Source organism: Carcharodon carcharias, chromosome 25 (assembly GCF_017639515.1).
Source record: "Carcharodon carcharias isolate sCarCar2 chromosome 25, sCarCar2.pri, whole genome shotgun sequence".
NCBI classification, from domain to species: Eukaryota; Metazoa; Chordata; class Chondrichthyes; order Lamniformes; family Lamnidae; genus Carcharodon; species Carcharodon carcharias.
The window spans coordinates 19,119,220-19,134,322 of NC_054491.1; the positions used below are offsets into that span (position 1 = coordinate 19,119,220).

Below are 15,103 nucleotides of genomic sequence, written 5' to 3' on the forward strand. Positions count from 1 at the left end.
TAAATTCCAACTTTTCCTGTTATTTATATTGCTTAATTCAAATTACTCAATTATTTCATTTTTTTGCTACTCATCACTACAAATTTTCAGTAATCTGCAATAGCTTCTCCAAATGAGTTGCTTTTACCATAAATTATAATCTCAAAGCGTTCTTTGAATTTGCAGATTTTTCAAGGTTTTATCTTATGCAGTGAAATCAATTAAGAACACGTAATTCTGTAATTGAATGTTCAAAGGCTTTGCTGAAAATAAATTGATGCGATGATTGCAGCAACCAGCATTGGACACGTGATCAACAGCAGGCAAGGCAGCTTGCAGACAATTGACAAATTTATTTATTTAAATCGGCAGATTGTTAGTCACGCCCAAGGGCAACCCAATCTTTGAAACTGAAACTTCCGCTCTCCGTTTCTGTGTCTTCAGATGCGCAGACGTTGACAAGAAACCACCATCCCCACTTGCTCAGTTCGTTAAGTGAGCTGCCCAGTGAGCCATACAGAGCAGACAGATTGCAGACCTGTGTCAAGGTAGCTGATCAGAGAGCTCAATGATAATTGAACCTTGGTGCCCGAGTTTGGGGAAAGTGTAGAACTGGGGAGTGTTAATTGTCTGAGGTGCTGTCTTCCATATCCAATGTCAAACGCCTTGTTCAGGTGAATGCAAAAGATCCCGTGGCACTATCTGAGAAGATAAGTTCACCTGTTGTTTTAACCAACAATACTCCATCAATTAGCTGGTCATTTGTCTCATTTTTTTGTTTTGTGGGATTTTGCTGTGGGCAAACTGGTTGCCACATTTGCCTATGTAATCGTGACAACCTTTCAAAAAAGTAATCATGGCTTCAAAACATTTGGGACTTTTTTTTAAACACTAGCTTTGAGTACAAATAGCAGTTTGTTTAGACTCTGCTGTTGAAATAGAAAACGCCTTGAACAGCAGAAATGTACTTAGTTTTCTAATATTTATTGAGTTAACTAGTTATACACAAAGATTCAAATTATACAAAAACAAATTACTTTTAACAATTTCACCAAAGATGGAAGAATTGGTTCAATGTATGGAGATGAGAGGAGAATCAGCAGAAATTGACATTTACAGTTCAGTAGAGTCTTTGACTGGTCTAATTTTCCAACATCTATGGTGAGAGCTGAGAATTGCAAAGACTCTGTTCGCAAACAAAATAGAATATAAATAAAAGCTCGCATTATCTATTATCCCGTGTTAATTCCTGAAAGAACAGGATTTAATACCAGTGGGAGTCATCAATTCATACAAATCTGGGCTGCAGTTCTTCGAAACACCTTAAAACTGTGCTGTGCAAATGTTAGGATACAAAATGCTTAGTGTGTTTGTGTGTGATCTTTTTATCCTCTATTTTAATGGAGATGTAAATCATATTTAAATGGATCAACTGCTCTAGTAAAATAGTATCAGGTATTCATACTGCAAAATTTCACAATCAAACAGCAGAAGAGTTGTGAAATAAATTATCAGGAAAGGCCATTGAAACGGGCAACATAAACAGATTCAATGTACAATTAAATGCATTTTTGGAGATTGTAAGAATTGAGGATAAGGCAAGAATAATGGCAGATGTGATGAGAATATATAAAAATGTGACAGGATTATAAGGCTTAACAGTCTTTTCTTTGTTACACTGATGTGTTATGTTTAAAATTGTTAAAAGGATAAAGGATAAATAATTAAAATTGATTTTTTTTCATTGAGAAACCTAGTTTAGGAGCTGAGAGTTAAGAGTCTGGGATATTATCAAGGTTGGAAAACAAAGAAGGGAAGACTGAGCAAATCGAGAATTAACATTAGCTAAGATTGGAACTGAAAATGTTGCAGATAATTAGGTGGATGGAATAATAAGCGAGGGAAAGCATTCCAAATTTTAGAGATAGTGAGAATGAATAAGCTAGAAAAGAAGCTGTAATAATGAACCTTGGTTAGAGCGCAGAGTGAGGCAGGGAACAGGACTGTACAGGATGCTGATTTTACAGCTTAGAAAGAATAAGTATGTAAAGCTTGTGGGAGCATTGTCCATAGCAGTGTCGATGAAATGGGGTCAGAGTGCATTAAACATCAATGAGCCTCAAGTTGAATCACTTCTGCCTCCAATTAATCCAAGTTGCAAAATGTCCATTAACATAACCAGTCTCTTTAGATGATTCCTAAGAAGCATTATCTTCAGGTAAGCAATCCCTGAGCCACAACTGATAATGTCACATCCTTACTTTATGTACTTCATGCAGGACGTCAGAATTTCCAATCCATGTAGTTCTCGGAGTTCAGTCCTATGCCTGCATACAGCAAGAAAAAAATTAGGCAGAAGGGAAACTCATTTGTCAATTTCAACGAAAGCTGTTTCTCGTTAAAATTTACTAGTAAAGTCAGAGACCTTTGGCAGGTTTTTGATCTTTAAAACAATGTTATATTAAAAGTACCAACTCGAGATGGTGGCTGATCCAAGCAAGGCAGACACAAGTAGCTGTGCCAGGGACAAATGGCTCTCTAGCCAGGGAAAATTTATTTTTATTCATTCATGGGACATGAGCATGAGCATGTGAGGCATTTATTGTCTAACCCATGGAGTTATTCACAGGAATGGGTAGAATGGATGGAGACACACATGGTGCATAAAACCAACATGGCCCATTGAGCCCAATGCCTGTTTCTGAACAGACAACTTTATGTAGCGTTTGTAATGATGCATCTGAAGAGCTCCACTGACTAGTGTCAAAAGGCTGGATAAATGTTAATGTTAAAGAATGGATAGCATGATCAGATCTCTGGTAATATTAAATGTTAAGTTTAAATGATTCGCATAATTATGAAAATGGCTTAAATGATTAAATGGGAATTTTTAAAGTCACATCCCATTAGTTTCATTTATACCGCAGTCTGTGTGAAATTGCAGACATGTGATAATCCCTTAATGTGGGGAGCTAATGTTAAACCTTACCTGGGTTCTGCCAAGCAAAGTTTGCCCAGAGCGATTGCTGCATTCTGTTGAAGGCCATTTTCCTTGGCGTCACCACCAGCATGTTTTAACAACGTTCTGACGATGTCGGACTTGAGTAGAGATGTAGCAGCTCCGGGGATCTCGAAGCAATGTGAAAGGCAAAGGGCAGTGTTCCCCACCACCAGCTCATCGTCTGAACTCAGCAGCTTCCTTAGCGCACTGAACTCTGGCAATAGACAATGGAATGAGAGAGACAGAATCATTTAGGGAAAGTGGGTGGTATTCCTAAAAGGCTAATCAACACATTGGCAAGGGAAAATAAAAAGGACTTTCACCATCAGCACCAGTCCCGTGTCATCTCACTGGTTTAAAATGAGCACAGCATGAGAGAAGTTTTAAAATCAGCTCTGGGAACCAGAACTGAAGCTGGGAGGAAAAGCTGCTGTTTAGACATCAGAGCTGTGGAGCAGCAGACCAACGGCTTACAGAACTGCAATGTTTGAAGTGTGAAACAACAGAAAGAATATAGAAAAATTCAAGATGAAAGTGAGAATTATGGTGTTGAATTTTCCCAACTGCGGGATGAGATGCAGGTCCCGAGCCCTGCTTGTCATCAAAGGTCTCTTCTGGAACAAAGTTACGTGAGGCACGCTTCAAATTGTTCGTCTCTACAGTAACCAAGGCGGGAGAGCCAGTGAGGGAGTCAGCAGCACTAGCTGGTCAGCAACCACACCGGGAGAGGTGAGCACTGCTGAGGCAGAAAATTGAACAGGAGGCTGCCTCCAAATGGAGATGCTTTTGGAAGCCTGCTGAGAATGTAAAATTCAAGAAGGCCCACAGTTGCTAGGATCATCAATGTGGAGAGACACCCTCCACAGGAACGATTTTGTCCAAGGCTACCGCCTTTTCACACCTGCGGCTCATTCACTGGGCCAGTGACTGGAGGAATCGATAGCCCTGAGGCCTACCGCTGGTGGCAGTCTTCAAGTTTCTCCCTGCCTCTGGACTCAACAGGGGCCAGTCTATTGCTGGAAAAATGCTGGTGGGCAGTGAAAATGGCCCTTAAGTTGGACCTTAATTATCCCAACTGGTTGCCTAACTCCATGGAGCAGGATGCTAATTCCTGGGGCCCGGGTAACTTGCCAGGAGGCAGGACAGCATCAGATCAGCCATGCCAATATGCAAATAGTAGCATTTCCCAGCTCCTTCCAAGGCAAAATTCAGCCCATGTTTATAAGTTTCAGAAAATTCTCCTGCGCCTTCCACAAGGATCACCAATTTTTTTTCAGGTTTTTTTGAATGGCATTTTGGAGAGCTGTCTTAAATATGGTCACTATGTATGCAAGCATATGCAGTACTAACATATATATCAGCAGCTCACCACCACCTTCTCAAGGGCAATTAGGGATGAGAATAAATGCTGGCCTAGCCAGCGACACCCATATCCCATGAAAGAATAAAAAAATATATAAAATGTATCAAGTGCACAACAGTCCAATCAGCACTGCAAGAGAGAAAAATAGACGCATAACAAAAACGCTACACTATCAGTTGCACGTCATTCACCACATGTCCATCAGACAATGGTCTGCACATAATGTCCTAGGAGCCCTGCAGGAAAAGGAGATGGTGGATCCTGTCGGTTGGTTCCCTCAGCAGACTGTCAAAGTCATTTGGCAGAATGCCTTCGGGCCAGAACTTTCAAACAAGCACCAAGACGTAGCTTGGCTAGTGGTGAGAAAGGCCCTCCCCGTCAGGTCCTTCCTACACAACTGGAGTCTCACCCCTTCCACACGTTGTCCACGAGGTGGCCGTGGAGGGGAAGAGGCTGTTGTCCACCTCCTTTTGAAAAGTGCCTATGCAAAGAAGGTCTGGAGAGAGATGGAATGGGTTTGACCAGGTTCATCCCGAGCAGCTCTGTGACACAGGACTCTGTAGTCTATGGGTTGTGCCCAGGGAGGCACACTGAGACAAACATCAACTGCTGCTGGAGGATCATCAACTCAGTGAAAGACGCTCTTTGGTCTGCCCGAAATTTGCTGGTTTTCCAGTGCAAACAGCTGTCCACGGCCAAGTGTAGCAGACTGGCACATTGCAAGGTCCAGAACTACATGCTGAAGGATGCACTAAAGCTTGGAGCAGCTGCTGCAGAGGTGCAATGGTGAAAGGTCACTGTCTAAGGCCTTTCATCCATACTGCACTGAGGGGCTGGAAATTGTATAGAACCCCTCAAGCTGCATTACTCACATTGAATGTATACAGTAAATATTACATGTATCACCATTGTATTGAAGCACCAAAGAGTGCAACAAGACTTATGTAGATAATTTGAATGCCATTGCACTTTCTGTAATGACCATTTTGAAATGCTTGTGATGTTCTTTTAGATATTTTATGAATAAAGTATATTTTTGCAAAATTTCTACCTTGAGCATATAGTGCCATTCCTTCATCACTGCTAACTCAAATTTCATGATAGCACCGTCAGCAAATGCACTGCACCCAATAGCAGGCGACACTAGTAAAGTAGCATTGTTTTTAATCTATAACTAGTATCTTTGTGAGCCGTAGGTATGGCTACTAAACACAGTTTCTGACGGCCTCAGCCATTATCGGACAACCAATAAAATTAAGCTGACAATTGAGTTATCTTTCTCTTTCAGGTGCTTATTATGTGCACTCCATCTCCACATTCCTTTTACCTCCGATTCCTGGGGTTAGTGTTTTTTTTTAAATCATGATTATACAATGTATTAACAATGGCAGTGTACAGACCCACCATTATAATAATGTTCTGTTTACTGCCAATACTGGAAAAACACCAGAGGGTGCTGTGTGTAATTATTATGGATTATAAGTAGATTGTTCTGCATTTCAATATATGGAGTCCGCCCCTCAGCCCCAAATGCCCTGTTCAAACTTAGTGACAAAGTCATTTTAGCAGATTGCTCAAATCAGAAGATAATTATCACGTACTTTTATCACATTTGACAATCTCTTCTCGGGCCTGTTCACTATTACTGCTGCAGACTGCCAATGTCTTCACAGCATATCGTATAGTTGTCTTCCCATCCGCCTGAAACACAAACAAATCAAACTGTGGTTGTGCAGACAGTGGGACTCAGGCAAGCAAGTGAACAAAAATTTAAGAAAGCTTAAATTTTCCTTTCTCCCTCCCGACCCACCCCATGGTTCACAACCCCCCTACACCATTAAAAGTATCCATTCCTGCTGAAGTATGTTTCCACGGGCACCAGCTGTTCTTTGGTACCTTTCCCAAGTGACCGTTATTCAAGTGGGAGCCTGGTTAGTCTCAGCGGGCTATTGAACTGAAGACATCACAGCCAAACACAATACTGCTCTCGCCTGACGCTCACGCACAATAGGTCCCAGCTGGGGAGTCACTGAACAGCAATCAGGAGCACCAAGAACAAAAGTAGCCCTCAGGCCAGCAGAAAAATCAAACCTGATAGCTGATTCATTTGCTTCTCATTTCACGCATTATTTATCTCCTCTTCCAATGCCTAGGAGAAAAGATGCCCAGCTGAAGAAAAATTAAGTCACTGATACGGACAAGGAGCTAAAGTCATTTAAGTCGAATCATAGAATGATACGGCACAGAAGGCCAATTGACATCATGCCAGCTGTTTGGTAGTTATTAATTAATCTTACTCCCCTGCTCTTTTCCCATATATTTTCCCTTCAATTCCTTAATCAGTTTTACTTTAAAATTTACTATTGAATCTGCTTCCACCAACCTTTTAGTTTGTGCATTCCAGATCACAACAACAGAGTTATTGAGTCATTATGGCATAGCAAGAGAGTATTCGGCCCATCAAGTCATGCTGGTCAGAGGCAGCATAAAAAAATTATTTCCTTATGTCACCTTTGGTTCTGTTTCCAATCACCTTAAATCTGTGTCCTCTGGTTACCGACTGTCACTGGAAACACATATTCCTTATTTACTCGGCCAAAACTGTATGGCATGTATATTTAAAAAGCTGATTTGTTTCATGTACTAAAGTTTCTCCATCTTGCTGTCATGCCCACATTTTTGTCATTGGCCTTCTACATTGCTCCAGTAAAACCCAACGCAAACTTGAGGAACAGCACCTCATCTTCCAATACGGCACTTTCGTTGGAGGTCCCTTGGAATCAAGGATGACGTCCGTCAGGCTTGGTGAGACTTCAGGTGACTGAGGAGCCCAATTCTGGATCCACATGTTCTTCCGCAGTGGAGGTGTGTTGTTGTGCAGAGGAGTGGAAATCACAGCCCCAGGTAGGCTTCCTGCTCCTTCCTCTGCCACCACTGTTTCCGCCTCACTGTTGAGTCACTGAGCCTCGAAGTGGCGTGCGCCTTGATGGGCTAGGTGATGTCATTCTGACAACCGGCAGCATTATAAAGAAGACAAGTGCACATGGAATACAGGGTAATTTGATAATGTGGATTCAAAATTGGCTTAGTTGTAGGAGACAGAGGGTGATGACAGAAGGATGCTTTAGTGACTGGAAGCCAGTGTCCAGTGGCGTACCACAGGGACTTGTGCTCGGTCCCCTATTATTTGTCATTTATATAAACTACATAGATGACTATGTGGGGGGTAGGATTAGTAAGTTTGTGGATGACACAAAGATTGACCGGGTGGTTAATAGTGAGGTTGAGTGTCTTGGGCTACAGGAAGATATAGACGGAATGGTCAAATGGGCAGATAATTGGCAGATGGACTTTAACCCTGAAAAGTGAGGTGATACACTTTGGAAGGAGTAATTTGACAAGGAAGTATTCAATGAACGGCATGACACTAGGAAGTTCTGAGCAACAAAGGGACCTTGGCATGTGTCTATAGATCTCTGAAGGAAGAGGGGCATGTTAGTGGGGTTGTGAAAAAGGCATTTGGGACACTTGCCTTTATCAATCGAGACATAGATTACAAAAGTAGGGAGGTCATGTAGGAATTGTATAGAACCTTGGTGGGGCCACAGCTGGAGTACTGTGTGCAGTTCTGGTCACCACATTATAGGAAGAATGTGACTGCACTGGAGGGGGTGCAGGGCAGATTCACAAGGATGTTGCCTGGGATGAAACATTTAAGTTATGAAGAGAGGTTGGATAGACTTGGGTTGGTTTCATTGGAGCAAAGAAGACTGAGGGGCGACCTGATCGAGGTGTACAAGATTATGACGGGTGTGGACAGGGTGGATAGGGAGCAGCTGTTCCCCTTAGTTGAAGGGTCAGTCACGAGGGGACATAAGTTCAGGACGAGGAGCAGGAGGTTTAGGGGGGATGTGAGGAAAAACTTTTTTACCCAGAGGGTGGTGACGGTCTGGATGCACTGCCTGGGAGGGTGGTGGAGGCGGGTTTCCTCACATCCTTTAAAAAAATACCTGGATGAGTACTTGGCACGTCATAACATTCAAGGCTATGGGCCAAGTGCTGGTAAATGGGATTAGGTAGGTAGGTCAGGTGTTTAATCACGTGTTGGTGCAGACTGGATGGGCCAAAGGGCCTCTTCTGCACTGTGATTCTGTGATTGTCCTCCCAGTTAATGGTGTTAATGCCTCTGCGCTTTAAGGTGACCTTGAGCATATCCCTATACCTTTCCCTTTGGTTGCCCTTTCAGCGTAGGCCAATGGAGAGCTGTGAGAAGCGAACCTGTTGAGGGCGGCAGTTTTCAGGCATCCGGATGCAATGGCCCATCCATTGGAATCGGTTCTGCAGAAGCAGGGCTTTAATGCTGGTGGACGCAGTTTCAAGGAGGACGCTCGTACTACTCTGGCGGTCCTCCCAGTTGATCCCCAGGATTCGACACAAGCACTGCTGATGGAAGGTCTCAAGGGTCTTAATGTTGCATTAGTAGACAGTCCATGTTTTGCTGCAGTAGAGGAGGGGGTCAACACAACCGCTTTGTAAACCAGAACCTTTGTTGATTTCCAAAAGTCCCTGTTATCAAAGACACAATGGCACAGCTTCAAGAAGACAGCGCAGGCACAGCTGACTCGGTGTTGGACTTCCTCAGCGATGGTAGTCCCTTGGGAGAGGTGGCTGCCGAGGTAAGGGAAGTGCTGCACATACTCCAGAGCCACGTGGATGGTGCAGAGGATGCTCATCCGGCCCAGGGAAGGTTGGTTAAGGACTTTGTGATTCAACATAAATTAATTTAGTGATGTTTAAGGACAGACCAAGCCTCTTATATGAGGTGTTGAAGAGGTCAAGTGTCCTTTGTACATCCTGTACAGAGTGAGCCATCATGCAGCATCACTCACAAACTGAAGGTCATGGATGTCCACGGTGGTGAGTTTTGTTTCTGCCCGGAAGCGGTCAAGCTTGAAGAGCTTCCCATCCAGACAATGCTGAATGCTGACACCAGGTCATCTCGAATGAGGTGGACGATAATGGTCAGGTAAACGGTGAACCAGGTGGGAGTGATCACACACCTTGTTTGACTCCGGTCCGGATGTGAAAGATGTCCATTTCAGATCCTCCACTCAGGATGTTGGGGTTCATGTTGTCATGCAGGAGCCTCAGGACGGTGACAGACTTCAACAGGCAACCAAAGCATTGGAGGGCAATCCATAGAGCTTCACAATTTAAAGAATCAAACACCTTGGTCAGGTCGATGAAGTTGAGGAACAATTCTTGAATTTACTCCCGACATTTTTCCTGGATCTGTCTAGCCACAAAGATTGTGTCTGCAGTATCCTGGAATAGTCGGAAGCCACACTGGGTTGCCGGGAGCATCTCTACAGCGACCGGATGAAGATGGTTCAAAAGGATGTGGGTCAGGATCTTACCCACGATGGACAAGGGACAAATCCCCCTGTAGTTTTCACAATCAGATCTGTCTCCCTTCTTGTGGATAGCAATGATGGCCACGTGCCTGAGATCCCTGGGGGATGTCCTCTTTATCCCAGAGGTGGAGGATGAACTGGTGGAGTCATGACCTGAGCTGATAGCTGTCAGCATGGTGGATCTCTGTGAGTATACTGTTTAGCCCACAAGCTTTGTTGGTTTTCATCTTTTGGATAGCCCGCTTAAGCTCATTGATGGTTGGTAGATCACCAAGGGAATCCTCCACAGGGTACTTGGTGGGTCTCCTCCGATATGGTGGAGTCCCAATTGAGGAGAGTTCCAAGTGCTCCTTCCAACACTGACAGATGGCGTCGTTGTCGTTGAGGAGCCGGAAGGCGTCCTGTGATTGGAGAGGGTTTTGTCCGGTCAAGCGGGGTTGACAGATCATCTTGGTAGCCGGGAAGAAGCTGCAAATATCGTGCTGGTTGGCGTAGACCTGAATCTCGTGCGATTTCTCCACCCACCAGTTGTTCTTCCTGTCTCAAATGCATCGCTGGACCTCAGCCTTCAATTGGTACACTGCCGTCATGCACTGGGTACTTGGGTGACTTTGCCAAGCGATGAAGGCTGCTCGTTTCCACTCAAGGAGATCACAGATTGCGGTGTCATTGGCATCAAACCAGTCCTGGCTCCATCCTGACATGGACCGGATAGTCTGTGCGCAGGTGTCTAGGACCGCGGACTTGAGTTGCTCCCAATATGCCTGATTGGAAATGTCATCAGTGGTGGGCACTTGCTCCAATGCACTGTGCAACTGGGCCTGGAACTCTTCCTGCAGTCCTGGGTCCTTCAATGCTGCAACATTCAGCTTTTTCCAGGCAGCTTTTTGGTTCTCTGCTGTCTTGGCCCCAGGCAGATGTTCATCACTGAGCGTGATAGCATTTTATAGCCTTCTGGACTTAACATTGAGTTCAACAACTTCTGACCATGAACTCTGTCCTCTATTTTGATATATATATTTTTTCCAAACACCCTCCCCCGTCAGGGCCAGTCCATAACTTGTTCTTCTGTTTTGCTTTCAGAGAGCACTGACACTTGCTCTGTTATTAACACATTCTGCTCTTTGACCTTTGTGCCAAAAATAGCACCTGCCTCAGTCTTTAACACTATCATTACCACTCCCTTTGCCTTGTGTCCATGACATCTTTGTCAAATCTCTCCTGAGCTCCCACCTATCCCTGACCTTCTATTTTGTTCCACCTGCTTCACCCCATCTCTCCAACAGTATAAAACCCATCACATTTCTAGATCTTCAGCTCTGAAGAAGAGGCATACAGACTCAACATTTTAACTCTATTTCCATCTCCACAGATGCTCCCAGACCTGTAGAGTTTTTCCAGAATATTGTGTTTTTATTTCAGATTTTCAGCATCAGCAATATTTTGCTTTCAATAAAGTTTCCATGTCCATCAGTGTTTTCTACCTTTATAAATCTGTGCATTTTCTTCACCATTCCTGCTTTCACTGCTTTTTCCACTGCTTCAGCAGACTGAGGGAGCACATGACTCAGAAGCCCAGTTGCTCTCTGCAAAATAACAAAAATGACTAACTCTCAAAGAAGCAACAAGGTGATGCAAATGATTAATTAGCAACATAATAGGCCTCACTCTTAAAACACCTTGCAAATTCCTGTTAGGGTAGGTAATTCCAATTTGTGAATGAAACACAGCAATAATTAGACCAGGAATGGACATACTTACTGTGAGAATGCCACCATCTGTACTGCTAAGCAGGAGGATGCACCTTTCTGTAATAGCTGGAGCTTTTGCCTAAAACACATAGGTAGGAAGTAAGGAAGGAAAAGCTAGACACCATGAAAGGGTGATTCACTTACAGCCTTGATCCAATTTTTAAACATTCTTAATCAAATTCCTTTACTTCTTCCAACCCTTTGAGCACAGCAATATATGCCAACAATGTAAATATAAATAAGTGATTTATATTTTACATAATTTAAAAAATTAAACTGAAAGATGCATTTAAGATGACTTAATTTCGTCAATTCTGTACCATCACATCTTTTAGCACCTTAGTCAATATATAGTAATATACTGCAGATTTTTCATTCAGTAGCAGTTATGCTAAAAGTAGGGCTTGCTGCCAAAATTATCACTCTGTAATAAAAGGTGTATAGCTGCATTGCTGCAGGCAGAACAGTCTCATACATATTATCTTTTTTTAAAAAAATTCCTGTTGGTGCAAAGAAAATAGGGACAGCCAGCATTCAATTCCCAGTTTGCACAGAATTGGCTAATCTCAGCGAGCAAAGGCCAGGATTTTCCCATCAGCGAGCGGGGGGGCAGGGCGCACTCACTGACGCGTGGTGACGTCGGGTGGGACTCCCAATGTCACCGCTCCCCATTTAAATTTTCAGGTAGGCGGGGGCTCAGCAAAATCAGCTGTGTGCCCGCTAGCCTGTCAATGGCCAAGTGAGGCCATTGAGAGAGTCATTAAAGTAATTAATGGATCTGCCTGTCCAACCTTAAGGTTAGCGGGCAGGCCAGGAGCCCTGCTGGGCATTAGAAAAGCATGAAACATCATCCATGGGCGGAATGAGGTTTCTGTAGGTTTTCAAAAATGTAATTAAAGTGTTTTTAAAAGTTATGAACATGTCCCAACTCATGGGACAGTGTCACATGAGGGGACATGTCAGGAATTTTTTTTTCTATTTCTAATGTTTTATTTCTATTTTTAATATTTTTAAATGTACAGCCGATCTCCCTAAGGCAGCACTTAGCCTCAGGGAGATGAGTGTGCTCTTTCGTGCGCATGCACTCTCGGGTATAGGGATTTCCCCCCCACCCGCACTGGGAGTGCATAGCGCTTCTGTGCGAACGTCATGCTGGACGGGCCTTAATTGGCCCGCCCACGTAAAATGGCGGTGCACCCCCAATCAGGGGCGCCGATCGGAGACGCACCTCTGTGCGCCCGCTCTTCAACTTCTCCCCCAACAGGAGGAAAATGCTGCCCAGAGTGTCTCAAGGATAGGACAGTTCTCATTCCTGATTACTGTTCAGATAGCCTTGTTGGAAAATGTCCACTTGACTATCAGCTGCAGACTGGTTCAGGATTGGATCTGATGCCCTATGGATGAATAGCATGCCAAATTAATTAGTCAATTGCAAGCATGAAGCACAGTGGTACAAGAGGAATCGTACTGTCACTGCCTTCAGAACAAACGTGGGGAAATGGTTTAAAAACAGCTTCTAAAGATGAGCATTTGTTGTCCTTGTTCTTAATTTCCTACCTGGATGGTGCAGCATTGCTCTATGGAAAAGTTTACCATCAGGCCTAGAAGAGTGTACAGGATTTCCCTGTACTCCGCCTCGGTGACGGATGATATAGCCTCATCCTATTTGAATAGAGAAACAGTGTTATTAAAAATTGGGTGACTAAGTGTGTGAGATGTAACAGCCTCAAGTTTGTACATAAAACACAGGCTCAGAAATCAACGGAGTTGATGCAATCACAAAGAGAAGTCTCAGCTGATGTTTTGTAATCTAACTAAATTAAAGCAGTTTGGACTGAATAAAGAGCATTTTGACTATGTCTAACCCACTCCTTTCACTATTTCAATCAGGATTTTCAAACCCTTCTCCCAGTCCTACATTTCTGAAGTTTTTCCAATACCTAACAGAATCAAGCAGATTTTAATTTCAGGATCAACACTGCAACCCACCACAGCTGTGGCACAGCTAAACCATAACAACAGGAGAAACTGGTTAAAACTTATGTCAGGAAATGCTTCTTCATGCAGAGTGGACCGGATGTCTTGATGGAAGCAAGGACATCTGGAAACATCGATGAAATACTTAGATGATATTATTGGAGAGGGGAGAGTTAATCTGGGTGGGTGAGCTAAGATGATGTTCTGCATTCACAATGATCTTGTGTGCTTGTGTTAAATAAGCTATCCCACCTGAGCCCATAGCCCATTTGTACATTAAAGGTTAATTTCAGCAACATAAGGTGCAATATTTTTTTGCTGATCACAAATGCGTCCTAATTATAGCCTGAACTATAAAGAATGACTTGCATTGACACAACTTTCACAACCTCAGATGCCCCCCAAATATGTTTCACAAAACAAAAGTACTTGAAAAGTAGACAGTGTTAAAACTTTGGTAAATGCAGCAATAACTTCGTGCACAGCAACAAGATAAATGACCAGATAATCTGATTTATGGCAATGTTAGCTTAAGGACAAATGTTGGCCAGGACAAAGGGAGAACTCCCCTGCTGTTTGTCAAATAGTGTAATGGAAGATTTTATAGCCACCTGATCAGGCAGACGTTAATGTCTCTTTCAAAGGACGCCACCTCTGAAAGTGCAGCATTCCCTCAGTACTAAATGTCAATCTTGATTATGTCCTAGAAATTGGTGTATGCTGCATGTGCCCGAAGAGGTTGGCAACAGGGCCAAGGAAAATTGATCTGCCGGCCTCAGTTAGGATAGTACCAACAAGCTGAAAATGTCAGTAGTGGCCCCAGAGTCAACTCAGGTGGTTGATGGTGGGGGGGCTCCATGATTGGACAGCTAGGTTGCAGGGCAAGGTCCTCAGATGAGGGTGGTGAGAGGAGCAATCAAGGGGGTTGGGAAGGGAGGAAGGGCAAGTCACCTGCAGCTCCATAATAAATAAAACTTTCAACTTAACCTTTTGTCTGGTAGCTTCCAGTGGTCCCTTTAAAGACTATTGGTTTGGCATCCACTGCTGAGAAAACTCCATGTAAAATGTAAAATTCACAGGTGACAGACCACAACATGTAGTGTGTTATGCTCCTTGCTGATGTAAATCAGGGGCCTCATGCCAATTTCAGACAGATGCCCTGGACAAATATAGGATGCCCTAACTAATATGGTAGGAGTGCACAACTGGCATAGAATGAGCATTCTATATTGAGTCCTGCAACACCTATTTTTCACCCAAACAAAATGGGCACCAAATAACCAAACCATCTGACTCAGAGACAAGAGTGCGTCACTGAGCCAAAGCTGATGCTTGACACATAATTCCTGTAAACTATGCAGCCACCTGTCACACAATTCATATTATTGCAAGGTTAATAATGAAAGCCATTTACAAATAAAGACCATACAAAATATGTCACATTTCTGATTACTTTCTGTATGAAAAATAAGTCATTTTGAATATGTCAATGCCTGATAACAAGCATAGCTGTTTGTCAGAGAAGAGATACTCACTAAATAGGTGTGTCATATTTAATATCCTAAATGGACACAGGAAATTTCTAACCCAAGGTAAAAATGGAAGCATCAATATAGAA

The 15,103-nt window shown here is 43.3% G+C and overlaps 1 protein-coding gene across 5 annotated transcripts in view; it reads right to left on the minus strand.

Moving 5' to 3' along the window:
• Positions 1 to 942: 942 nt before the first annotated feature.
• ttc12 (tetratricopeptide repeat domain 12) overlaps positions 943 to 15,103 on the minus strand; it is a 50,458-nt gene continuing 36,297 nt past the window's right edge. For all 5 annotated transcript variants that reach the window (XM_041174064.1, XM_041174063.1, XM_041174062.1 and 2 more), the window contains 6 exons: positions 13,066 to 13,170; positions 11,519 to 11,587; positions 11,242 to 11,343; positions 5,945 to 6,044; positions 2,969 to 3,194; positions 943 to 2,306 (listed from right to left, as the gene is read on the minus strand). In XM_041174064.1, the coding sequence (XP_041029998.1) occupies positions 2,237 to 2,306; positions 2,969 to 3,194; positions 5,945 to 6,044; positions 11,242 to 11,343; positions 11,519 to 11,587; positions 13,066 to 13,170 (672 nt within the window). In that variant the 3' untranslated portion in view covers positions 943 to 2,236. The remainder of the gene's footprint in view (positions 2,307 to 2,968; positions 3,195 to 5,944; positions 6,045 to 11,241; positions 11,344 to 11,518; positions 11,588 to 13,065; positions 13,171 to 15,103) is intronic.